Source organism: Amyelois transitella, chromosome 20 (genome assembly GCF_032362555.1).
Source record: "Amyelois transitella isolate CPQ chromosome 20, ilAmyTran1.1, whole genome shotgun sequence".
In the NCBI taxonomy this organism is placed as follows: Eukaryota; Metazoa; Arthropoda; class Insecta; order Lepidoptera; family Pyralidae; genus Amyelois; species Amyelois transitella.
In genome coordinates this window covers 5,003,318-5,024,475 of record NC_083523.1, presented here as the reverse complement: position 1 = coordinate 5,024,475, position 21,158 = coordinate 5,003,318, and the positions used below count along the sequence as shown (strand labels likewise).

General features: G+C 35.9%; 3 protein-coding genes across 3 annotated transcripts; 2 read left to right on the top strand and 1 right to left on the bottom strand.

Annotated features, from left to right (window-relative positions):
* Window positions 1-2,367: 2,367 nt before the first annotated feature.
* On the top strand, window positions 2,368-3,558 carry LOC106131638 (protein Abitram). Its single transcript, XM_060949906.1, has 3 exons — window positions 2,368-2,467; window positions 2,633-2,705; window positions 2,793-3,558. Exon 3 carries the CDS (start codon window positions 2,999-3,001, stop codon window positions 3,521-3,523), a length of 525 nt encoding a protein of 174 aa, XP_060805889.1. The 5' UTR covers window positions 2,368-2,467; window positions 2,633-2,705; window positions 2,793-2,998; the 3' UTR covers window positions 3,524-3,558.
* A 142-nt stretch (window positions 3,559-3,700) lies between these two features.
* Window positions 3,701-6,127, top strand: LOC106131636 (aminomethyltransferase, mitochondrial). Its single transcript, XM_013330793.2, has one exon. The coding sequence runs from the start codon at window positions 4,858-4,860 to the stop codon at window positions 6,100-6,102; it is 1,245 nt and encodes a 414-aa protein (XP_013186247.2). The 5' UTR covers window positions 3,701-4,857; the 3' UTR covers window positions 6,103-6,127.
* On the bottom strand, window positions 6,114-20,688 carry LOC106131635 (protein Hook homolog 3). The gene is made up of 19 exons (XM_013330791.2): window positions 20,418-20,688; window positions 19,228-19,336; window positions 18,882-19,085; window positions 18,573-18,649; window positions 18,345-18,489; window positions 17,881-18,038; window positions 17,451-17,500; window positions 17,312-17,378; window positions 16,818-17,036; window positions 13,680-13,815; window positions 13,001-13,106; window positions 12,508-12,730; window positions 11,874-12,053; window positions 11,030-11,294; window positions 10,372-10,482; window positions 9,966-10,168; window positions 8,641-9,174; window positions 8,224-8,388; window positions 6,114-7,536 (listed from the first exon to the last, which is right to left on the bottom strand). Exons 1-19 carry the CDS (start codon window positions 20,535-20,537, stop codon window positions 7,447-7,449), a joined length of 3,162 nt encoding a protein of 1,053 aa, XP_013186245.2. The 5' UTR covers window positions 20,538-20,688; the 3' UTR covers window positions 6,114-7,446.
* Between the last annotated feature and the right edge of the window lie 470 nt (window positions 20,689-21,158).

Sequence of the window (21,158 nt, the reverse complement as noted above, 5' to 3'; positions counted from 1 at the left end):
AAACGTGCTTTTCAGCGCGACAACAATAATTGTATGATAATAGTAGGTATTGTATTCTAAGGTTAGTATTAAATCGCACTTATTAGTAAGATTAGTTTTTTAAAATATAAAACCGTAATTTATGGATTGATATTTTCTATTAAGATTTTGGTTAAAATTTAAAGTTAGGTCAATTTAATATTAGGGAAATAATTAAATTAAAAAAAAAATCGTAATTTAAGGTAAGATAAGTTCAGAAAAAGAACTTAATAGAATAGGTATCTTTCTTTTGCAAACGAAGTTGCGCGGGTCAGCTAGTCATAATATAAACAAAAGTAGAAAGTAGAAGTGCTTTGTCTACCGGATCGGATCGGTGGAAGAAATATAAGCTAATTACATAACCCGTTTTTATACAGAAGGAAAGTATACATATAAACGTTTAAATGATTAAACATGATGTCTTGCTTTGATACACGTATATACACAAGTTACATATATAAGTCGCAGGAAAATGAAGTAACCAGAGATTTCGCGAAATCCCTAGGGATATCACGAAATCACGGCATATGTTGAATATTCTTATTTACGACGCCTTCTTAATAAAATAGTCAGTGAAATGTCGTTTCACTAAATTAAATCTAGTGAAATGTCAGACCGTTTTTCTGACATTTCACTAGATTTAATTTAGTGAATACCTCCGAGTAAAAATCGTCCAATGTATCTCTCTACCCAAACGGACACAAGTGGGAGCGGAAGGAAGCCGCCGTGGAAGCGGCCGCCGCGTCTTGAATATGAGCGAGGGCGGCTCATGCTCCTGGCAACGAAGCGGTAGGCGATGGCAGTATTTGTAAAAATGAATCCATACCTGTTCCCTAAGCTATCAGACATAAACAACCGCAGAAGAAGATATAATAGCAGATTATGTATTCGGCAATGCAAAACGAAACTAATGCATAATAATATTTTTGGTGTAGCGCCGAAAATATATAACAAATTGTCTTTAGCATTAAAAGAATTGCCGATACATAGATTTAAAAAAGGGCTCAAAAATTTTTTAAACAATAAATGTTATTATAGTCTTAATGAATTCCTTAATGACAGGGTAAATTTATAATAGTAATGATAATATTGACAATTAATTTAATGATAAGTAAGTACATAATGATAATATTGATAAGATAATATTGACAATTGAATGATAAGAACATAATGATAAAATTGACAATTAATTTATTATTTCTTAAATTTATATATATATTGTCCGAAAAAAAAAATGGTTAGGTTAGGTTAATGATTATGTAAGTACTTTTAAAAGGACTTAGCACGAACCTTTTTCATTCTTTATTTCACTAGATTTATATGAGTGAAATGATATATCAGATTAAAATAGTATTTTGTCATATCACTAATATTTTTTTAGTTAGAAGATGTATTAAATAGGAATATTCACCATCTTCCGTGATTTCGTGGTATACCTAGAGATTTCGTGAAATCTCTGATATCCTCATTTCTCTGCGACATATACAAGTTTTGGCATAATTTCTATCAGTTCAATCCCTACCCACGTCTACATCTGTATCAATCATCTACATCAATAAAAAAACCTATCCTATCAATGTCTGCATGACATTGTGACATTTGTATTGACACATGTCAAAATTGTCATTTTTATATGGAAAAAGAAAAAAAGATCTATAGTCCATTTCAACTAAGATGATCCCCGTGACATTTCACCGTGTTCTGAATTACGCATTTTATTTTTAACAAACAAAAATAATTTAATTGTATAATTTTTTCATTTTATCGCGGCGTCATTACGAAACTTATTAAAATTAAACATCTTAAACTTATAAAACAAAAACAGTATCGCTTACTTTAAATTAACAAAATAGAAAATAAAAATATATATTTTTTAAAATACCTGCGCAACTCGTGTACGTAGAACGGAACGTGGAAATAACGTAGAGCTGGGACAATACATAATCGCCGGCCATCTTGTCATCGCTTATCAATCGCGTCAGTACGAGTGCATCAGCCTTGTATGCGAGTTGTGTTTTCATTGATCTTTGCGTGGTTTTCGGTTATTGTTACTGTTGGTTATTGTTGAGTTGTGTTTCTATTTCTCAGATAGTGAATAAAAAAAATACTATTCAAATTTTGTTTCATTTTACCTAATAACCACTGTGTAAAACATACATTTAATAAAATGCATTTATGAACTATAAACTTTCAATTAAATACAAAAACACAAATCATATATTTTAAAGCTTTGGTAGTAATCAAATCGATTTCATTTCCATATAAAGTATTATCGATTACCAGAAACAATCGAAATTATTTCATTGTAGAACATCTCTACAAATTGTCAAAATCGAACTGTCACGGGGATCATCTTAGTTGAAATGGACTATAGTTTGCTCAAGTTGCCTCAATTCAAATAAAAATAAATCAAGATTCTGAAAGTTGACTACAAAATCTTCGATATTTGGTAATAATTAAAACATAAGGGATGCACACTGATTTGTCGCCACATTTGCATACGGAGGAATGTAATGTTTTGATTAGGAAATTAATGGACTGTCATACAGAGGTACAAAAATAATACTAAAATAACCAATTCAAGACTTAACCTAAAATTTTTTATATGTTTCAGCTTGATACTTAAGCATTTAAAGTACAAAAACTATTAATACTAATTATATAGATAAATATAAAGAAATGAACAGGTTAGAATCATGAAGCAATCAAATTTTTTTAATACTCTTCGTTTTGTTTAATTTTTGTGTGCTTTAATAAAACCATTGTGATTACAGCATCCATTTCGAAAGTTTATGGGATATTGTAATGACTATGATTCGGCTATGAGACGGTGTCTTAAGCAAGAGAGACTACGTCGGCAAAGAGCTAACTTAGAAGATTCTAGAAAACGCCACGCCGAAATTCATGCCCGAATTTTAGCATCAGAGAGAGCGAAGGCAGCTGCTTCAGCAACAAACAGTTCATAAACATTTATTATAATATGGAGTACAAGATTTTAGACTCGATACCAGACATAGCCAATGTTAAGTCGTTCACAGACAGATACTTCAGTAAAAGATATATTCTAAATGTTGATGGTGTAGAGAACAATGACATAATGCTCATGTTTCACTCAAACCGAATTACACTTTTGAGCTTGGCTCCGAGCCATTTCTTTTTCAAGAAAGATATGAAATACACCATTAATTTTTCAATTGGTAATGTGGATCGTCTCAACAATACTGTGAAGGGTAAAGGCAAGAAAGGTGGTCAGATATTGACACCAAACTCTATTATTTGTAAAATAGAGTACAGTGATGGCAGTAGTTTTGATGTTCCTTGTGGCTTGAAGGGAACTCTGATTGAGGTCAATGAACAGCTGGTTAAACATCCAGAACTGCTAAAAGAAATGCCAGATGCTAATGGCTATATTGCAATAATTCTTTCCAGTATTGCTAATTCAGAGGCGGCAAAGAACAAGTTGTTGAGTCATGAAGAATATATTAAACTTTTTGAAAGTACATAGCTTATGTTATAGTATAAATAGACTTTTGATTAGAACTTAATTTTTATTTAAGAACCTGACCTGTTGGTTTATCATTATAAATTAATTATCCATTAATTACGTAAAGAAGATAGAAACCTGTCAGATTTTCCAGTGCATATTGTAAGAGTTGACTAACAGTTACAGTAAACTAACATTGTTTAACAAGCCGAGTTGATAACCCTATTAACTGGGTCATGAAAGTGATCTGATTTAACCACACCTTCCCAGGGATGTTACTGCTAGCAGTAGGCGTAACTGATGCTTCTAGAAGCATCAGTTACGCCTGATTAATAATTAGTAGTAACTTGTCAAAGGATTTTTTTTTTAATCTTTATTTAAATAAAGGACTTTTGTCATAAAGACATGTCAGTCCCATTGTAACAGATCTTAAATTTAACACAAGATACAATCGTTAATTACATTACATACAGGTTTGATACTTGTGGGATTATTATCATAAGTCCAATAACCCACACAAAGTCAAAGGAATTTATAGAGCTGATTGTAAGTGGGACAGGCCTGACCTCGTCGAAATTTTGAGAGATTAAATTCCGAATGTCTAATAAAAGTTATATAAAAAAGTAATATTAGGAGTACCCATAATCATCGAATATGTATGAAAAGTGTAATGAGTGTGGAGAAAGTGAAAGAGGACAATGTATAATTTTCTTCATTTAATTCTGTTCACTAGGTAGGTATCTAATCATTTCCTAATCTTGTCATCACAATTTATAGTGTGTGATGTTCTTAGGTGTCACCAAAAATACAGATGTGACATAAAAAAATGTAATGACGAAATGCGTATGAGTGGCGAGTTACTACTGACACATTTGGGTACCTACTATAATCGCGAAATTCACACGGCAGCGAAGCCTCATTTTGTTATAAGTTATTTTTTTTTAATTTTCGTTAATATTCTTTTCTTTCTGGCGCAATTATATAGATGATTTTATGATATATAATCTATATCATACATGGCTTTAAGCCAGCCATCTGAACGTGACCTTCAAGACTGATAGCTCTGTCCACTCCGTAATCCTTACTTAAATCAAACATATACCTACCTTATTAAATAACAAAATACCTTAGGTAAACAGAGCCAAGTCTTGAGCAAAAATTATCATACTAATTAAATAACCGAAGAGATAAATATGACTTTTCCAAATGATGTAATCTCTATGTTTTTCTGTAATAAGACATTAGCTTATCTTAAACCAACTGTTTTTGTTCGAACTTTTGACCCTCTTCTGAGATGATAAGTATGGTTACAGTTTTGTAAAGTGCCTTGAACGCGTATGTCGTGAGCCGTGGAAATGTGTTCTCTACAGAGTGTAAATATTGCGCGTCTCGCGAAAAACGTACTTAATGTGAAACAAAGCAGTGTCGCATTATGCAGTTTACGCCCTTATAGCGAAAGCGGGAAACAGCCCTCCAAAACACCTTTATATGACTTACATATCAAATACGGTGGTAAAGTAGTCGACTTTGCAGGCTTTCTGTTGCCTGTGCAGTATTCAGATCAGAGTGTGTCCGCTTCTCATTTATTTACCAGAAAAAGTGCATCGATTTTCGACGTTTCACACATGTTACAGACTAATGTTAAGGGTAAAGACTGTATAGCTTGGTTTGAATCAATTTGCCCCGTCGATTTGAAAGGTATGCCGGATGGCTCCAGCTCATTGACTGTGTTCCTGAACGCTAAGGGAGGAATCATTGACGATTTGATTGTAACTAAAGTAAATAATGAAACTCTTTATATTGTTTCTAATGCGGGCCGTTTAGAGGTTGATAAAGAACATATGAAGGAAACATCGGAATTATTTAGAAAGAAAGGTAAAGATGTGAATATAGAGTTTTGGGACGTGAACCAAAGAGGTTTGATAGCGGTCCAAGGCCCGAAGGCTGCTACAGCTGTGCAGTCTTTAACCGATATAAAACTCAATGACTTGTATTTTATGAATTCACGCGTGGGATCAGTAGCAGGAGTACCTTGTCGCGTAACTCGCTGTGGTTATACAGGGGAAGACGGCGTTGAGATATCGATTCCAGCGGACAAGACTGATACAGTCACCGAAGCTCTGCTACAGTGTAATGATGTCAAACTCGCCGGCTTAGGAGCTAGGGACTCGTTGCGTTTGGAAGCGGGATTGTGTCTTTATGGCAACGACATCGACGAGAGCGTTACTCCAGTGGAAGCTAACCTCACATGGTTGATATCAAAACCTAGAAGAGTCGATGCAAATTTTCCAGGGGCAGAAATAATATTGAGACAAATAAAACAAGGAGTAACTAAAAGGCGAGTAGGAATAAGAATGGAAACCGGTGCTCCTGCGAGGAAGGATGCTGTGTTGAAAGATAAGAAAACCTCTGAAGTTGTGGGAAAAGTGACTAGTGGTTGCCCCAGTCCTTCTCTCGGTGGTAATGTAGCAATGGGGTACGTGTCGGAAGCACTCAAGAAGGCAGGCACCGAGCTACTGGTCAATATCCGAGGAAAAGATGTGCCGTGTGTAGTTGGTAAAATGCCTTTCGTGCCATCACATTATTATATTAAGAAATAAAAGTTGTTAAGTCTAAAATAATAGTTTTATTTTTAATTGCTTTAAGAACAGGAAAGAAACCTAAAATGGCTCCGTTTTAGTTATGAAGCTATAGATAAAAGTGATTAGAGAATATTTACATAAAAAAGAAAAGAAACAGAATGAGTCTTGTTATAAGTACTTAGATATTTTTACCTTCTTGGGAATAGGACGGATCTTATATAGTAATTATAATTCAATTTTATTTATAACTTCATAATTATATTTAACGATCGGGTAGACACCAATCGATTTAATTATAATTAATTTAAATATATAATATTTAACATTAAACGAAAATCAACATTACTCATAATAATAATACTAGGTAGTTTGAGCAGATACAAACGATAAATTCGAAAATACCCAACACATCAAGACAATGAATGGAATCAAAAGGAATGTTGAGGTTTATTTTGAACTTTTTTATAATACTGGTCATTATTGTATACTTAAATCAATACCAGACTATCACAGGTAAAATAGTTTTATATCATGGAATGATTTTATCAATTCGATTGTTCAGTCAACATACATATACATAACTGTATGATATACAATATAATAAGGCTAAAACTGGGACATTTGCGACTTTGTTAATTATTTGCAGTCTTTGTTTAAATTGTAGATATTCGAATTGTATCCTTGCTTACTCCTAACAAATGCAATTCTTCTAATTAAAATACTAATTATTAACTTGTACAAATTCGCCAATTACGGCAATATATTTACATAATAAAATACTAAATTCACCCACCTTTAAAAAACAAATATTATTATCCAATTTATTGTTATTGAATTGATGTATAATTAACAACTATGTTTTAACCTTTGTATAGAGCTATAAACCGTTTTAACAGGTTTTAGCAAAGAAATCGACATGAAAAGTTGAAACATCACTGAATCTAAGTAAATCCACATACTTTCAAGGCGGCAACGAGAGCCACGACAAACATAAAATAAAACCAAGTATTAGTTTTAGGCTGTCATTAGACACATAACGCTATATCCTATGCAAAAGGCACTATCGCTTAAGGACTTACATCCCGTCGAACCCAAAATATTATATAAAGATTCACTAAGACTTGTTTTAAAACATCGTACAAAGTACAGGAAACCTCTAGGGTCAACAAAAATTTCTATAAAATTTAACCAGCGCCATTTAGTGAAAACGCGATGGCACTATGCCATTTCAAACAAATTTGCGTTTACGTGCACGATTCCGTGCGAAATCCCTCTGATTCTAATAAGGCAGGTAAATAGAAACCTTTATCCCAGCACTAGGCCGTGGGACGGTGATGGGGTGCGCGTGCGCTATGCGTGACGTCACTGCTTGTTGAAGTCGCCATTTTCTTTGAAGCGAGACTGCGCGAGCCGGGCGAAGTCCTCGCTTAATTTTTCCATCTTCTCTGAGTACTAGAAATTAAGGAGTTTTATTTATTTTTTAACACTTTGAATTTATAGGTTTCCTCACGATGTTTTCTCTCACAGGAAGATTATCAATCTTAGATGATATACATCATCATCCTCGTGGCGTTAGTCGCAGTTGCATCCTCACCTTTTTGGAGAGGAGCCCGGGGTATGCCTTTGACCATGGATACTGGATTGGGTGAGTCAGGTTTATATACGAAGCTACTCCCATCTGACATCCGCAACCTTAGCAAGTAAACCTAAACCGTATTGTATCCATGATTACACATACAGTTGCCTGAATGTGCAGGTTTCCTCACGCTGTTTTTCTTCACAATAAGAAAATGAATGTTTAACGTTCATATTTTGATTTAATTTTGTAGGGAAATCAAACCCTGAATACTATAAAGTGTGTATGTTTTGTAGCTGCAAATAAAAAAAAATCTATCTTACATTGGTAACCCACTTGCCCAGGTGCAGAATATTAACAAAACCAATGCACATTATTCTGAAAGGAGTCATTATTATATGGCCGTGGTGGTGAAGTGAATCTGTGCTTCATGCTACTAAAGACGAATTTCTTAACCGTTCGACCACCAACGCTCGATACATAAGTATATCCATTATATACTTGTAATATAACTACAATGTAATGTAATAACAAGTCTTAATATCGTCAAAGTATTAACTCACATCAAACTGTTGCGCCTGTCTTTTCTCCTTGCTTCGCTCCTCTTGTACCCGGCAGTTCATGTGGTAATTGATCTGTGTCTGCAGCTTCATGAATATCTTCCTGTACTCATCCTGTATTCGGTTCATTTCATTGTTCACGTGGTCGTCCTTCTTCACTATATACTCCTGAAATATTGATAAAACTTTTATTCAAAGTTAAAAACGAATTAAACATTAAAAAAATACTAGTTAACTTTTGCCATCATTATACCAAATAAGTACTCACAATAACATTTTTATAATATTAGTCAAAACGAGTTATTGAATCAGAATTACATATGGTAATTCCATTTGACAATGACTAGACTTCCAGTTCAATTTCATGACTTGATTAGATACTAAATACTTTAAAGTATACTATGAATAAAATTCCCATACCTTATATGTAAAGATAGTTATCTTTGCATTCTTATATTTATCCTGCAGCGTCGCATGTTCTGCCTGCAGGCGTTCAAACTTTTGTTCCAATTGCGTATGTTTCGAATGCAACTCAGCCACTTTGTTCTTCATAGACTCTCTTTCCTTCTTCAAAGTTTCTTCTAACGTACAAACTTTCGTTATTTTATCTTTGTATTTCTCCGCTTTGACCCTCCATTCCCCTAAACTGTCCTTCGCTTTTTGACATTCAGATTGCAATTCATTGTGTTCCTTTATAAGTACAGATATCTCGTTCTCTTTAGCTTCTAGTATATGTGTCACCTTTGCTCTTTCCCCGAGTATGAATTCCTTCAAAGTCTCCACTTCCTGCGCTTTCCTTTCCAGCAATTCTTTCAATTTCGTTATTGAGCCTAGATGCTCGTTTTCAAGTTCCTTTATGCGTCTCGCGCAGTTCATTTCCATTGTTTTCATCTCTAGAGTGAACTTTTCGGCTATCTGGTCTCTTATCGCCTTTTCTTTCATCATTAGTGCGGTCTGTGAGATTACAAAAAGTGATTACATAACGATGTAAGGCAATAAAAAAATATGTTAGTTACGTGTTATTTTGGTAAAACTCTTTGAAACATTCGGAAGAGAATCGAACCGATGATCTTGAAACAAAAAGCTACCATGAAGGCTTGAACACTCCCCTTCGAATCGAAGCCTCTTCGCTATTAACCTACCCATAGTTATTGACTCTCCATGTAGAAAGGCCATACATAAGTGCTGCGGACGTTCACCCTTGGAAGAAATAAGTTTGTCCAACAGGCATATAAATGTACTTTTTGTATGTACCATAATTACACACTACCCATTTTTATCTCCTACGGAGTAGATAGAACTTGTTGTCAAAAAGTGGCCTAAAGTCACGAACCTCAGCATCTTGATGTCTCTGATATATTTTTTATTCATTCATATAATCACGTCTATAGCTCATGTGGGGTATTTATTATTTATTTATTTATTTATTACACAATATTCATTATGAACTTAAACAATATTCGGCAAAACTGTTTGACTGCGGCAGACAGCTGGCAGTCTTGAAAGACTGAAAGGCCATATTCAGCTGTTAAGCTTAACAATAGAACTGAGATTCAAACATTGACAGGTTGCTTGCCCATCGCCTACAAGAAGGATCCCAAGTATATAAGAGATAGACCCTTAGTCGCCTTTAACACCATCCATGGAAAGAGATGGAGTGGTCATAGTCTTTTTTTATATTGGTGCCGGGAACCACACTCGTTCTCACTATCTATCAAGATACAGTGAAATATAAAGTTCCTGACCTTAGCAGCCAGTCCATCATCAGGGTCCTGCTCCCCATCGGCGCCGGGCTCGCGGCGGGCGCAGGGCTCGCGGTCGCCGTCCGTGTTGGTGCCCACCGATCTCTGATCTCCGAGTTTCCTGAACCGCTCCATTATATACTGCTGAAAGAACTCTGCTTTGCCTCTCAATTCCCGCATCAGTTCCTCGTTGCTTTCTTGTGACGCTGTTAGGATTTTATAGATGTTTATCAGTTAAGGGGTAGACAGAGCCGATTGCCTCAAAAAGACTGAACAACATCGATAAGTCTCAATTATAATTAGGTAAGCGACAAAAGCCGCTAAATAAAAGTTACTAAGTACAATTGTCTAATTTAGAATGATAACAACATAAAAAGAAGATATAGGTTTTTGCCATAAAGTTTTATACCTAATTTGATGTTACATTTGCTAAGTTGGTCCTCTAGGTGTCGTATCTGCTTCAAGTTTTTCTCGCACTGTGCACATGACTCCATTTCTTTCCTCATTGCGCTTTTCTCATCTGAAATATTGTTATGTATTTAATACTTCATATAATGAGATACGTCCGCCATTGTAACTGATTTATTTCTTTTATAGCTATGTACTATTACTTGTTACTGTGTTAATTTCTATGCAATTAATATATTACAAACAAAATTTGGTTATTAATTCGTAAATCATAACTAATATTATAAATGCGCAAATGAGTTTATTTATTTATTTATGTACACAGAAAACTTTGAGAGATTCCGCTTTTTTTAAAAAAAATCTCTTCCAGCAGACCCGAGATAGGAGACATGATGGAAAGGGTGGCAGGCGTGTACTCCACATACACAACTATTTATAGACATACAGAAACAAATACATTAATAAAATATTATAAAATTATTTATTTGTTTGTTTTCACAACACGCGTTATCTCCTAAACCAATCTTCTTGAAATTTTGCATATATAGGTATATTTAAGAGTCTGGAGAAGGACATAGGGTACTTAACATCCGGGTAAAAACAATGTGTCCCGTCAGATTTGCGCTACTTTTTTAGATGAATAGAAAAATCCAACTTACCATCAAGATATTTGTTCAGTCTGTCCGTAAACTCTTTCTGTTTATCGGTAAACTCTTTATGCAACTCCGATATTCTCTTATTGGCCTTTTCTAACTCCTCCTTAGCGCTCGTCAACTCCGACGTCACCTTCTCAACTTGTTGTTTTTCTTTTTCTATCCGCGCCACATAATCCTTCTCTTGAGATTTGTATAAATCCCGCTCTTTTTGAATCTTGCTTTGTATATCTTTGAGTTCTCTTGACGCTGCGTCACGAGTACTACACGCCTGAAAATAATTCGAAATATGGTATGAATCCCACTACGGCCAAGTGCGTGTGAATTTAGTGCAAAAATGTTGTGAGTAAATGCCTATTAGAAACAACAGACAGGGGACTGAATTAACGTGTTGTAATTACGTGGTCATCCATTCTTAAACCGTGGTTAAAAGCTGAGTTCATGTCATTTCCAAGGAGACGGCAATGGTGATGACGCAAAATAAAAACCAAGATGATGATGGAGTTAGTCTTTGTTTTACGGATCCAAAAAAAAAGACAGGAATACCCCTTTTTTGTTGAAACCGTTTGTTTACCAGTAAAGATATCTTTTAACTGGGCGCTGTACCAAGTAAGTGCTTTTGCTTTTTCTTCTTGTACGACAACGCGTGACTACACTTACAAAGTTACCTCACTCTCCACTATTAGAACGTTTATAGGCGGACCTTGGTCCTTCGCAAGGAAGACACGATAGAAAAACACCAAGCTGATGGATATTTTTACCCAACGTAATAAAATTGCGAACACAAACATAACTTGTTTAAAATTGTTGTTTTTTTTTTCATAAATAGTTTCGACAACTTAATACTTACTTGCAGATATAAATTCTTAAGTTCTCCGTTCTCTTTGAGCGTATCTTTGAGTTGCGCGCTGTACCGCTCCAATTCTCTAAGTAGGTCCGCGTTGGCTTCTTGTACGATAGACGCGCGACTGCCTTTCTCCGACTTCAACTTGTCGTATTCCAATTCTAGCTCTGTGTACTTGAGATCCAGCTGAAAGTGAAAATAAATTAAATTCTCTGATGTGTATAGACTGGACAGGTCAGGTTGGTTAGAGTAATTTGCACTTACATAACTAAATTCATTCTTCAAAGTTGACTGTCGTCATATTCTATCATGATTCAGCGTAATGTTAGGTTTATACTTTTTTATTAAATCTCATAATACTGGTCCGATTTTGGCAAAATTTTAAAACAGGGATAGAATAGGGTAGGAGTAAAATAGACTTTCCTCTGGGACATCCCACAAGCGCGGAACCTCGCGCAAATAATAGAGCTAATGTAACCTTATCAAGGTGTAATGTGACTTTTATGAACATAAGACTATTTAGTGGTTTTCAGAGTTTGTAGATGTAGTAGTAGCATAGCATTCAGTCAGAGGGGCTCAGAACGGTAAGTTGGAAATACTTATTTTTAAATTTGCTAAATTAATGACGAGCTAAATTTACCTTTTTAAGTTCCGCTCTTGCTTCCTCAATCTCCGCTTGCAGCCGTTCATTCTGTGCTTTGTAACTTTCGAGTAAATCGCTATCAGAGTTGCTCCCTAACAATTCCAACTTATTCTGAAGCACCGCTATTCGAGAGTTCAGTTGCATCTCTATACCTTTGTGCTCCTCTATTTTTGACCGAAGTTCTGATTCTTGTTTGCGATGCTGTTCTAATTTTTTGTCCCTGAAAGTGTTAGCATTGTTTTACTAATGAAGTTCGAACGATATTTTTGAGAACTTAGTCGTTATAATGAACAGTTTGATACAAAAAGAAATAGATATAATTTGAGCTCTTAGTGCAAAAAGCAATTTTATTGACAAAAAACAATTTGGAAAAATAAAGAAAAATAGTAATCGTTGTCACCCGTGTTCCATGTGCCATAAAATGTCTCCTAGGAGCAGAAATAAAAGGGAATTTTTGTTTTAAGTTGACTATAGGTATTACAATTTTTACCTTTTGACAATCTCTTCTTGTAATGTCGGCAGTTTTTGTAGTTGAAGTTTATATCTACTGAGGATTTCTTTTAACGTCGTCAATTTACCGGGCGAAGGTGGTTCACCTATAACAAAAATGATTTTATATTAATTATTCGTTTATTTATTTTGGCTAAACTAAGTTTAATCGAGCTAAGTGGGATGTGATCACATACACACATATAGTCACGTCTATATCCCTCGTGGGTTAGACAGAGCCAACAATCTTGAAAAGACTTTTGATCACATATGTAAAAAATGACAATACGAGTACAGTGCTATAATGTTTATAAGTTCCTCGGCATATTCAATGGCGCAGACTACCGCCCAATCAAACGTAATGAGATCCTAATGAAAACTCAATAAAAAAACGACCTCTTTTAAAGTTCGTAAAACTTTATATGCAAGCGACAAAATGTCTCCTGCATCTAGCTCACAACAGTCGTATAGTAGCGAGCAGTTTTGTTCGCGGGTTCAAATGGCGCGCTCTGATAGGCTCCACTGAAATATTTCGCGCTATACAAAATTTACTTATGTGTACTGCACCGATATACCTGGTACTTACATCAGTGTAATTTATAAAAGAGGTATATATTTATGTAGAGAATACTGTTACAGTTAGAAAGATAATTCTTCGCTTTCCATTGTGATAGACTCACCTAAATATGTGTTATCTGGTAAAGATTCGGTCAAAATTTGATTGAGAGTCGATCGCCAATTGTCGTACTCCTTCTGACTGGTTGACAGTTTATTGCGACACAGTACTAACTCATGCGCAGTCACTTCCAATTTTGACTGAAAACAAAGGAAATTTATTGTAAATCACGTAACATACAGTCGCTTGCAAAGAAACATGATCCCCTGTTCAAACAAACCAAAACCATAGGAAGGTCTAATATCTCTGAAGCTTTTATATTTGATATGATACCATAAAAATTAAAAAGGGGAGATTAGTCCAAAACCGGGTATGGGGGTAAAATCGGGACATGCTACTATATCTACATATTGAGTTTCAAATTTACGCGCGCTTTGAGTACTACAGTTGGCCATCTTGATTAGTTTGCCAACAAAAGTTGAAAGACGTTCACGCGTGTTTGTAGAAAATAATCAAGAAAAAAGTTTTTACGGTATCTGGATGTAATATACCTTAGATTTCATAAGTCTAACAATCTATTGTAACGTTCAGGTATGTGGGATTTGTTTTTTTATATGACATCAACAATTTTATTAAGATTTAACAATATTGCTTAGATTTTTATTGCTTCTCGTTTTTAGGTTAGTTTATTAAATTATTTATTGTCGTTGTGTTTGGGGCAAAACCGTACGGGGTAATATCGGGTGGTACCCGGTTTTGTACAATTTCGCCGTCATATTTATTTTTCCATTTATTTTCATTTTATATGTATATTTGTTGTAGTTTTCAAGAAAATGCCACGTAATTATAAAAGAACTACAAATCGACAATCATGGAGTGAGGTTTCTATGAGAAATGCTATTTTAGAAGTAACAGAAGGAAGGTGTGGATATCGTCTCGCTTCTCGAAAATTCTCGGTTCCGCAATCGACATTGGAAGATAGAGTAAAAAAGTATCGATTAAATAGAAATGTTGAAGATGCGTCAAAAAAAGGTTTGGGTCGTTTTAAGACTGTATTTACGAAGGAACAGGAAGATTTAATGTGTCAGCATATAAAAGATCTTGAAGCTCAGCTATTTGGACTGACATACAGGGATTTTCGACATTTTGCCTTTCAAATGGCAGAGAAAAATGGTATAAATCATACTTTCAACAGAGACACTGAGTTAGCTGGAATGGATTGGCTTTACGGATTTTTACGTCGCCATCCAGAGTTATCGTTACGCCTTCCGGAGCCTACGTCCGTCGCACGTGCAATGGGATTTAATCGAGTAAATGTCGCCAAATTTTTTTCTCTGCTGATTGAGTTGCAAGACAAGTACAAATTTGGACCAACCAAGATTTATAATGTGGACGAAACCGGGATCACGACTGTGCCTAAGAAGAAATCCAAAATTTTGTCTTTAAAAGGCAAGAAACAAGTAGGTCTTATCTCATCTGCTGAAAGGGGTCAGTTGACTACAGCGGTTATGTGTGTATCGGCAGCTGGTGCTTATGTTCCACCACTTTTGATTTTCCCAAGAGTCCGAATGAAGGCTGAATTATTAGATGGTACGCCACCTGGCACGATTGCAATGTGCCATCCCAGTGGGTGGATTCAAAGTGACATATTTGTTCACTGGCTAAGCCATTTTATAGCTAATGTTAAACCTACCAAAGATGATCCTATCTTACTTTTACTAGATGGTCACGCAACGCATACGAAAAATCTTCCTTTGATTGATAAAGCACGAGAGAACGGAGTCGTCATAGTCAGTTTTCCTCCCCATTGCACACACCGCTTACAACCTTTGGACGTTAGCATCATGGGACCACTAAGCACTTATTACAGCCAAGAAGTAATGACGTGGTTGCGTAATAATCCAGGTCGGATCGTAACCCAATTTCAAGTTGGAAAGCTTTTTGGAATTGCATATGCCAAAGCCGCAACTCTACAAAATGCTATGAGTGGCTTTTCTAAAACAGGAATTTATCCATTAAATCCTAATATTTTTTCAGATCATGACTTTATATCAGCTAATACAACAGATAATGACCTCGCATCTTCTGATCTCATGACTAACATTTCTGGTCACGATTCGGTTGTAGATCATGATGAAAACATTGGTATTAGTTCAGACGTTACAAAACAAAACCCCGCGGTTTCACTGCAAAAACAAATAACAAAAAGATCAATAGTAAATTTACAAACGAATACATATGAGAGGTCGGCAGTTAGTCCACAACCGAGCACTTCTCGGCAACCAGATTCTTTTCTGGCTTTTTCTCCGACTGATATTTTTAAGAAAGACTACTTCAAATGCTCGTCGAGGAAAAAGTGCCATAATAACTTCATCGCCTTACAAATCGGAACTTGAAAAAAATAATGCTAAAATAAAGAACCCAACAAAAATTCCGCAGTTAAATAATGATTTGGTAAAATCTAAAAAGAAAAAGATTTCAGATGATATGTGTATTTATTGCACTGAAATTTATGGAAACACACGAAAAAGCGATGATTGGGTGCAATGCCTTAAATGTAAAAAATGGGCTCATGAAGGCTGTACCGGTTGGGAGCCAGAAGACCTTGATGAGTTCTATTGCTTCCGTTGCTAATGGGGCAAAGTCGGGTATACCCGGTTTTGGACTAGGCATGGGGCAAAATCGTAAATACTAAAGCCTTGATTTTTTTGTATTTTTGTGTACTTAGAATAATAAAAAAGTGATCTCATTGAAAAAATCTGTGATTGATAAAGTAAACTAAACAAAGATTAATAAAGTTGATTTATATTTTAAATAATATATTTTTTATTTAATATTTCCCTTAACGTCCCGTTTTTACCCCACTTTCCCCTATCCTTCCGGCGTTTGGCCTAGACCAAATTTATAATATGACCACGATTCAGGAGTGAAAAAGCGGATCCCAGGCCCTGAAGCGATACCTATAGTGGAGGACGCAACTGGGAATGTGCGAAGATGAGAGATAGATTCAATTGTAAGAAGGTCATGTAAACCGTCCACTTGTCTGAAGTTGAAATCGGTTCGAGTCTGACTTTTTTTGCCGTTACCCGCTTGGACCATGGTTATAGACGCACCCAACGTAATTGAGACCACATCATTAAAATAATAATTTCCCTAGATTTCGATCATTAGTTTTATGCAAGAAAACGCAAACTCCACTTACCCCCAGCTCCTTAACCTGTTCCCTAGCGGCGTTCCTCTCAGTTGTCAGTTGGGACACTTTCTCCTTCAACCGCGCGGACTCCCCACTAACAAGCCTTGTTTGAGCGGCCTCCAATTCGGCAGCTAAACGGTTTATTGTGGCACCCTTCTCTATGAGTAACTCTTCTTTCTCTCTGTCTCGGTCCATGCAACGACGTTCTAGCGTTTTTATTTCCTTTTCCTATGACAAAATAACAATTTGTTTCGTTGGGGATTATGTTGCTCATGAGAGATTTAAAACAGCTAAGTATATAACAACCAATATGCTAGTACTATAAAATTAAATATGAATTAAGAAAACATTAGGTAGCATTCTTGCGAGATCTTAAGGAGACTCAGGAGAAAACTTAAACTCACTTGAACTCTAACTCAAGCAATACCTGATAACCAACTTAAATATTATAATGTAAATCAAGTTGTATATTGAAATTCAAAATGTATGTTCATTATGCTTACTTTATCTTCCAATCTATTTTTTGCTTTCAATAAATCATTTTGCAATCGGTCCATTTCAAGTCTATGCCTGAAAAAATAAGCGATTAGTTGTGGTGCTTCTAGAAAATAAAATAAAACAGTTTTTTAGAAACATATATACCTTTCTTTCTGTTCCCTGAACAGTGCGTCAGTATCATGTGTGTGAGCTACCTGAAAAAAAATCAAAAATAATAAAACTTAAGTTCATCAAAATTTTTAATTTGTTCACTTAGTAGCAGTATATGCTATTCGCAAAACATCAAAAGAGCATATTCAGTTTCTAAATTCAATGTCAACGAAAAAAATGTCAACTCGTTGTGATCAAAAATTTAATAGGTACTTCAATGAGAATCAAAATACCCACGATGCAGAGCACATAATAGCACATACTTGATATAACTGGAAAGGCATGTGGTCTAGGGATGCACTAAGAGAGGATTTCCTGAAATTCCCACTGCTAAAGAAATTAATGGAGATGGGCTAGCAACCTGTCACTATTTGACTATCAATTCTATCATTATCCTGAGCAGCTGAGTTTGGCCTTTATATACCTGAAATGTATGCAGTCTTTGCTGTACATCCTGATGACTGATGTTAGCTGACCGTAGCTCCATTCTCAAATGTTCCTTCTCCTGATCACTCTCCATAAGTTTCTCCGTGAGAGCTGTAACTTGCTGCTCCAGCTCAATTATCTTGTGCTTGCTAGAAGCTGAAATAAATAATTATGATTGTGGATAGTTTTAAAAAGGGAAATATTATGCCATCAAGAAACAGTCTTCTTCCTTGTGTATATAGCGGTTACATTCTTATCTCTCTGGGAGGGACCCTGGAAAGCACCTTTTAACATAGTCAGGTTTCTACACAAAGCATCTCCAGTCTCACCTCGGCAATCTTTGCAGGGGTACCTAACTCATCTTGAATCATGGTTCTATATTGAATTTGCAAATTCAGAAGCCTGAATGTTGCATCACAATGGTTAAATACTGAAAGGTATCTGATTATTAAAAGTGGTTACCAAGCAAGTGATGAGCTTCTTGCACGGACAGTTCTGCTTTCTCACGGTCAGTGACAGAGGCTGCGAGGCGCGCCCGCAGTGCATCCACTTCACTATCTTGCTTCTCCATCTGAGCGGCTAGTTGTTGACATTCCTTTACCCGCATCTGAATTATAAAATCTTTCTGAAAATGTTCATTTTTGCTCATACATGAAGATATTCAATTTCATAATTTATAGTCACACATACCTCATACATTACTTTCAGTTTCTCATTGTCCATATATTCTTGCCTGGCATCAAAATTATTGATGCCATTAAGATGACCTGTAACCAAGCAAAATAAAAACCTCATTTAAAATCTTTGTCATAAATTAAGCCTTAAGCCAAATAGCTGAATGTGGCCATTCAGTCTTTTCAAGACTATTGGCTCTGTCTACCCCGCAAGGGATATAGATGTGACCATATGTATGTATGTATGCAATGTGGATTCAACCAAATGAAATAGTTGATATATCTGTGTCAATAGCATAAAAAATAATGAACTCAAAATGACTACCTCTGAAATCTTGCTGAAAGTAATCGCCAGCACCAAAGGGGCTAAACTGATGTTTTAGATGTTCCTCTGCTTGTCTCATATGGGAAATGTGGTTCTTAGGAGTTTCACAGTAAGGCTTGGGGGATTCTAAGGCATGTTGCTCCTTCAGATGATTCAGAGACTCTACATAAGTAGGTGGCTGACCCGACCTTGTGTGTGGTGTTGCTGTAAAGTTATTGATCAAAATTATCGTAAACTTGTGCACCATATAAAGAAATAATCTAATAGAAAAGAAAATATTTTGCAATGAGAGTGATGCTGTATGAATAAAATCTGATATAAAACTGATATTAAAAAAAGATTTCACCTCCATTAGTTTGTCCCCCATCTAAGGTGAAGTTTCCACTGCTATTCACTGAACTAGCCTCATCATCATCCATAAGATCATCAAATGCATTAGCAAGTTTATCTTTTAACTGCAACAAAAGGTTATTAGGTCAAACATACATACATAAAATTATGAAGAGACTACAACTTTCCACTTCCACCTTGCAAACTTCATTCGCTTCCTCCACATTCATAACTATCTTAATGCAAGTTCGTCGGTTAATGGATCCTCTTAGCCTGAATTTCGCCAAGACATCCCTGATTTGAACATGATAAGTTCGTCTAGGGCTTCCCACGGTTAAACTCTTGAAACGGGCCACCGCCGGAGAGGGGTGGGGAGGGGACAGGGGGATGGGGGAGGGGTTAACACCCCCCCTCCCGTGACCCCCCCTTGCCGGAAGCCTATATTTTTTTTTTACGAATTTTTAAAGTTTTCATATAAAAAGTGTGCTAAAGGTCATTAACCGCCAGATGGGCAAGGGGGGGGAAAGTCAGAAGGGATGAAAGGGGTGAAGGTGAGTTAAACCTAACCTAACCTATACGTACTGTCTATTATACTTTTTTACTCAGTTTGAACTTTCGTGGTTTACACCAACCTAACCTAACCTAACCAAACCGAGTTTGATTTGTGACTAATTTGTTTCTTTTCAAGCCCCCCGTACGGGGGGGCTGCGCCCCCCTGCACCCCCTGCTGTCCGTTTACCGACAGCTACTTTCGAAGTCAGTAGATAAGATGACAGTAGCACATAACCAAAACGGCGGATTGCGTTCTGTTCATAGTTAGTGTCTTTTTTGTTTTTACTTTTAAGCAAAGTTTTTGACTATATTTTTAGTGCTAAAATATATTAATTAATGTGTTGTGTAAATTAACACAGTTTACAATGACAAACCGAAAATATTGCGTTGTTTAGTGCAATTTTTAAGATTTTCAAAAATTCCGGCAAAAAGAAATACTTGGGGGGGGTCATACAAACCCTCCCCCACCCTCCCCACCCCCTCCCCAACCTCTCTGGCGGTGGCCCGTTTTAAGAGTTGAGCCCTTCCCACTTGCAGGTTCCCATTCACACTCTTGTATATTTGCTTAGTATATTTCCTTATACATAAATATTAGGTCATGAATGGTACATAATATACAACAGAATTCACTGTGTTTACGTAAACATTAAGCACCTCTGCATTTCGTCGTTTCTGGTCTTCTAATTCTTCTTGTTCTTCGAGTCTGTCTTGAGCACTGTTGTTTATATGGATGCTTGGAGCACCTTGAAACAAACTCATGCCAGGGCCTTCCATGTTATCTCCACTAAAATAACTTAATTTTTTTTGAAGAGATTACTTTATAAATGAAAAAGTATATCCAAACAAAACAGACACAATACAATCGCCAACGTTTTGTTTTGTTTGCTTTCGTTTGATATGGTCCTCGTCGATTTGTTCGTGCTTGCGTTGCTGAAATGTCGCTTTGATTGACATTGACTATGACAACATTAGTCGGAGTGCCTGTTGTGCAAGACTAAAACTAAATAGAGATAGGTACTATGTGCAAGTGACAACATAAATGCCTTCATAGGGTGGAAATAAAATATGTATTTAATGGCAATCGTTTTTATTTACATCTTTTAAAAATGGTTGGTACCGGAATCCCCAACTAAGAGAAAGGAACTTTAGGACTGGAAGGAAGGGGAGGAAGGGCAGAACCCGTAGATAGAGAACACATATTTTACTCTGCCTACGAAAGAACCCCCCCAGTTCACTATCTATAGGCAAGAACAATAAAATGATAGTATCGATAGTTATTGCAATAGTCTTCAGCTAAATCACCGATAATATCGATAGTGATTTCGATAAAGAGATTAAATTCTACCCATTCTTTAGTATTCTTGGGTGTTAATAGTATGACAATAATAATTCATA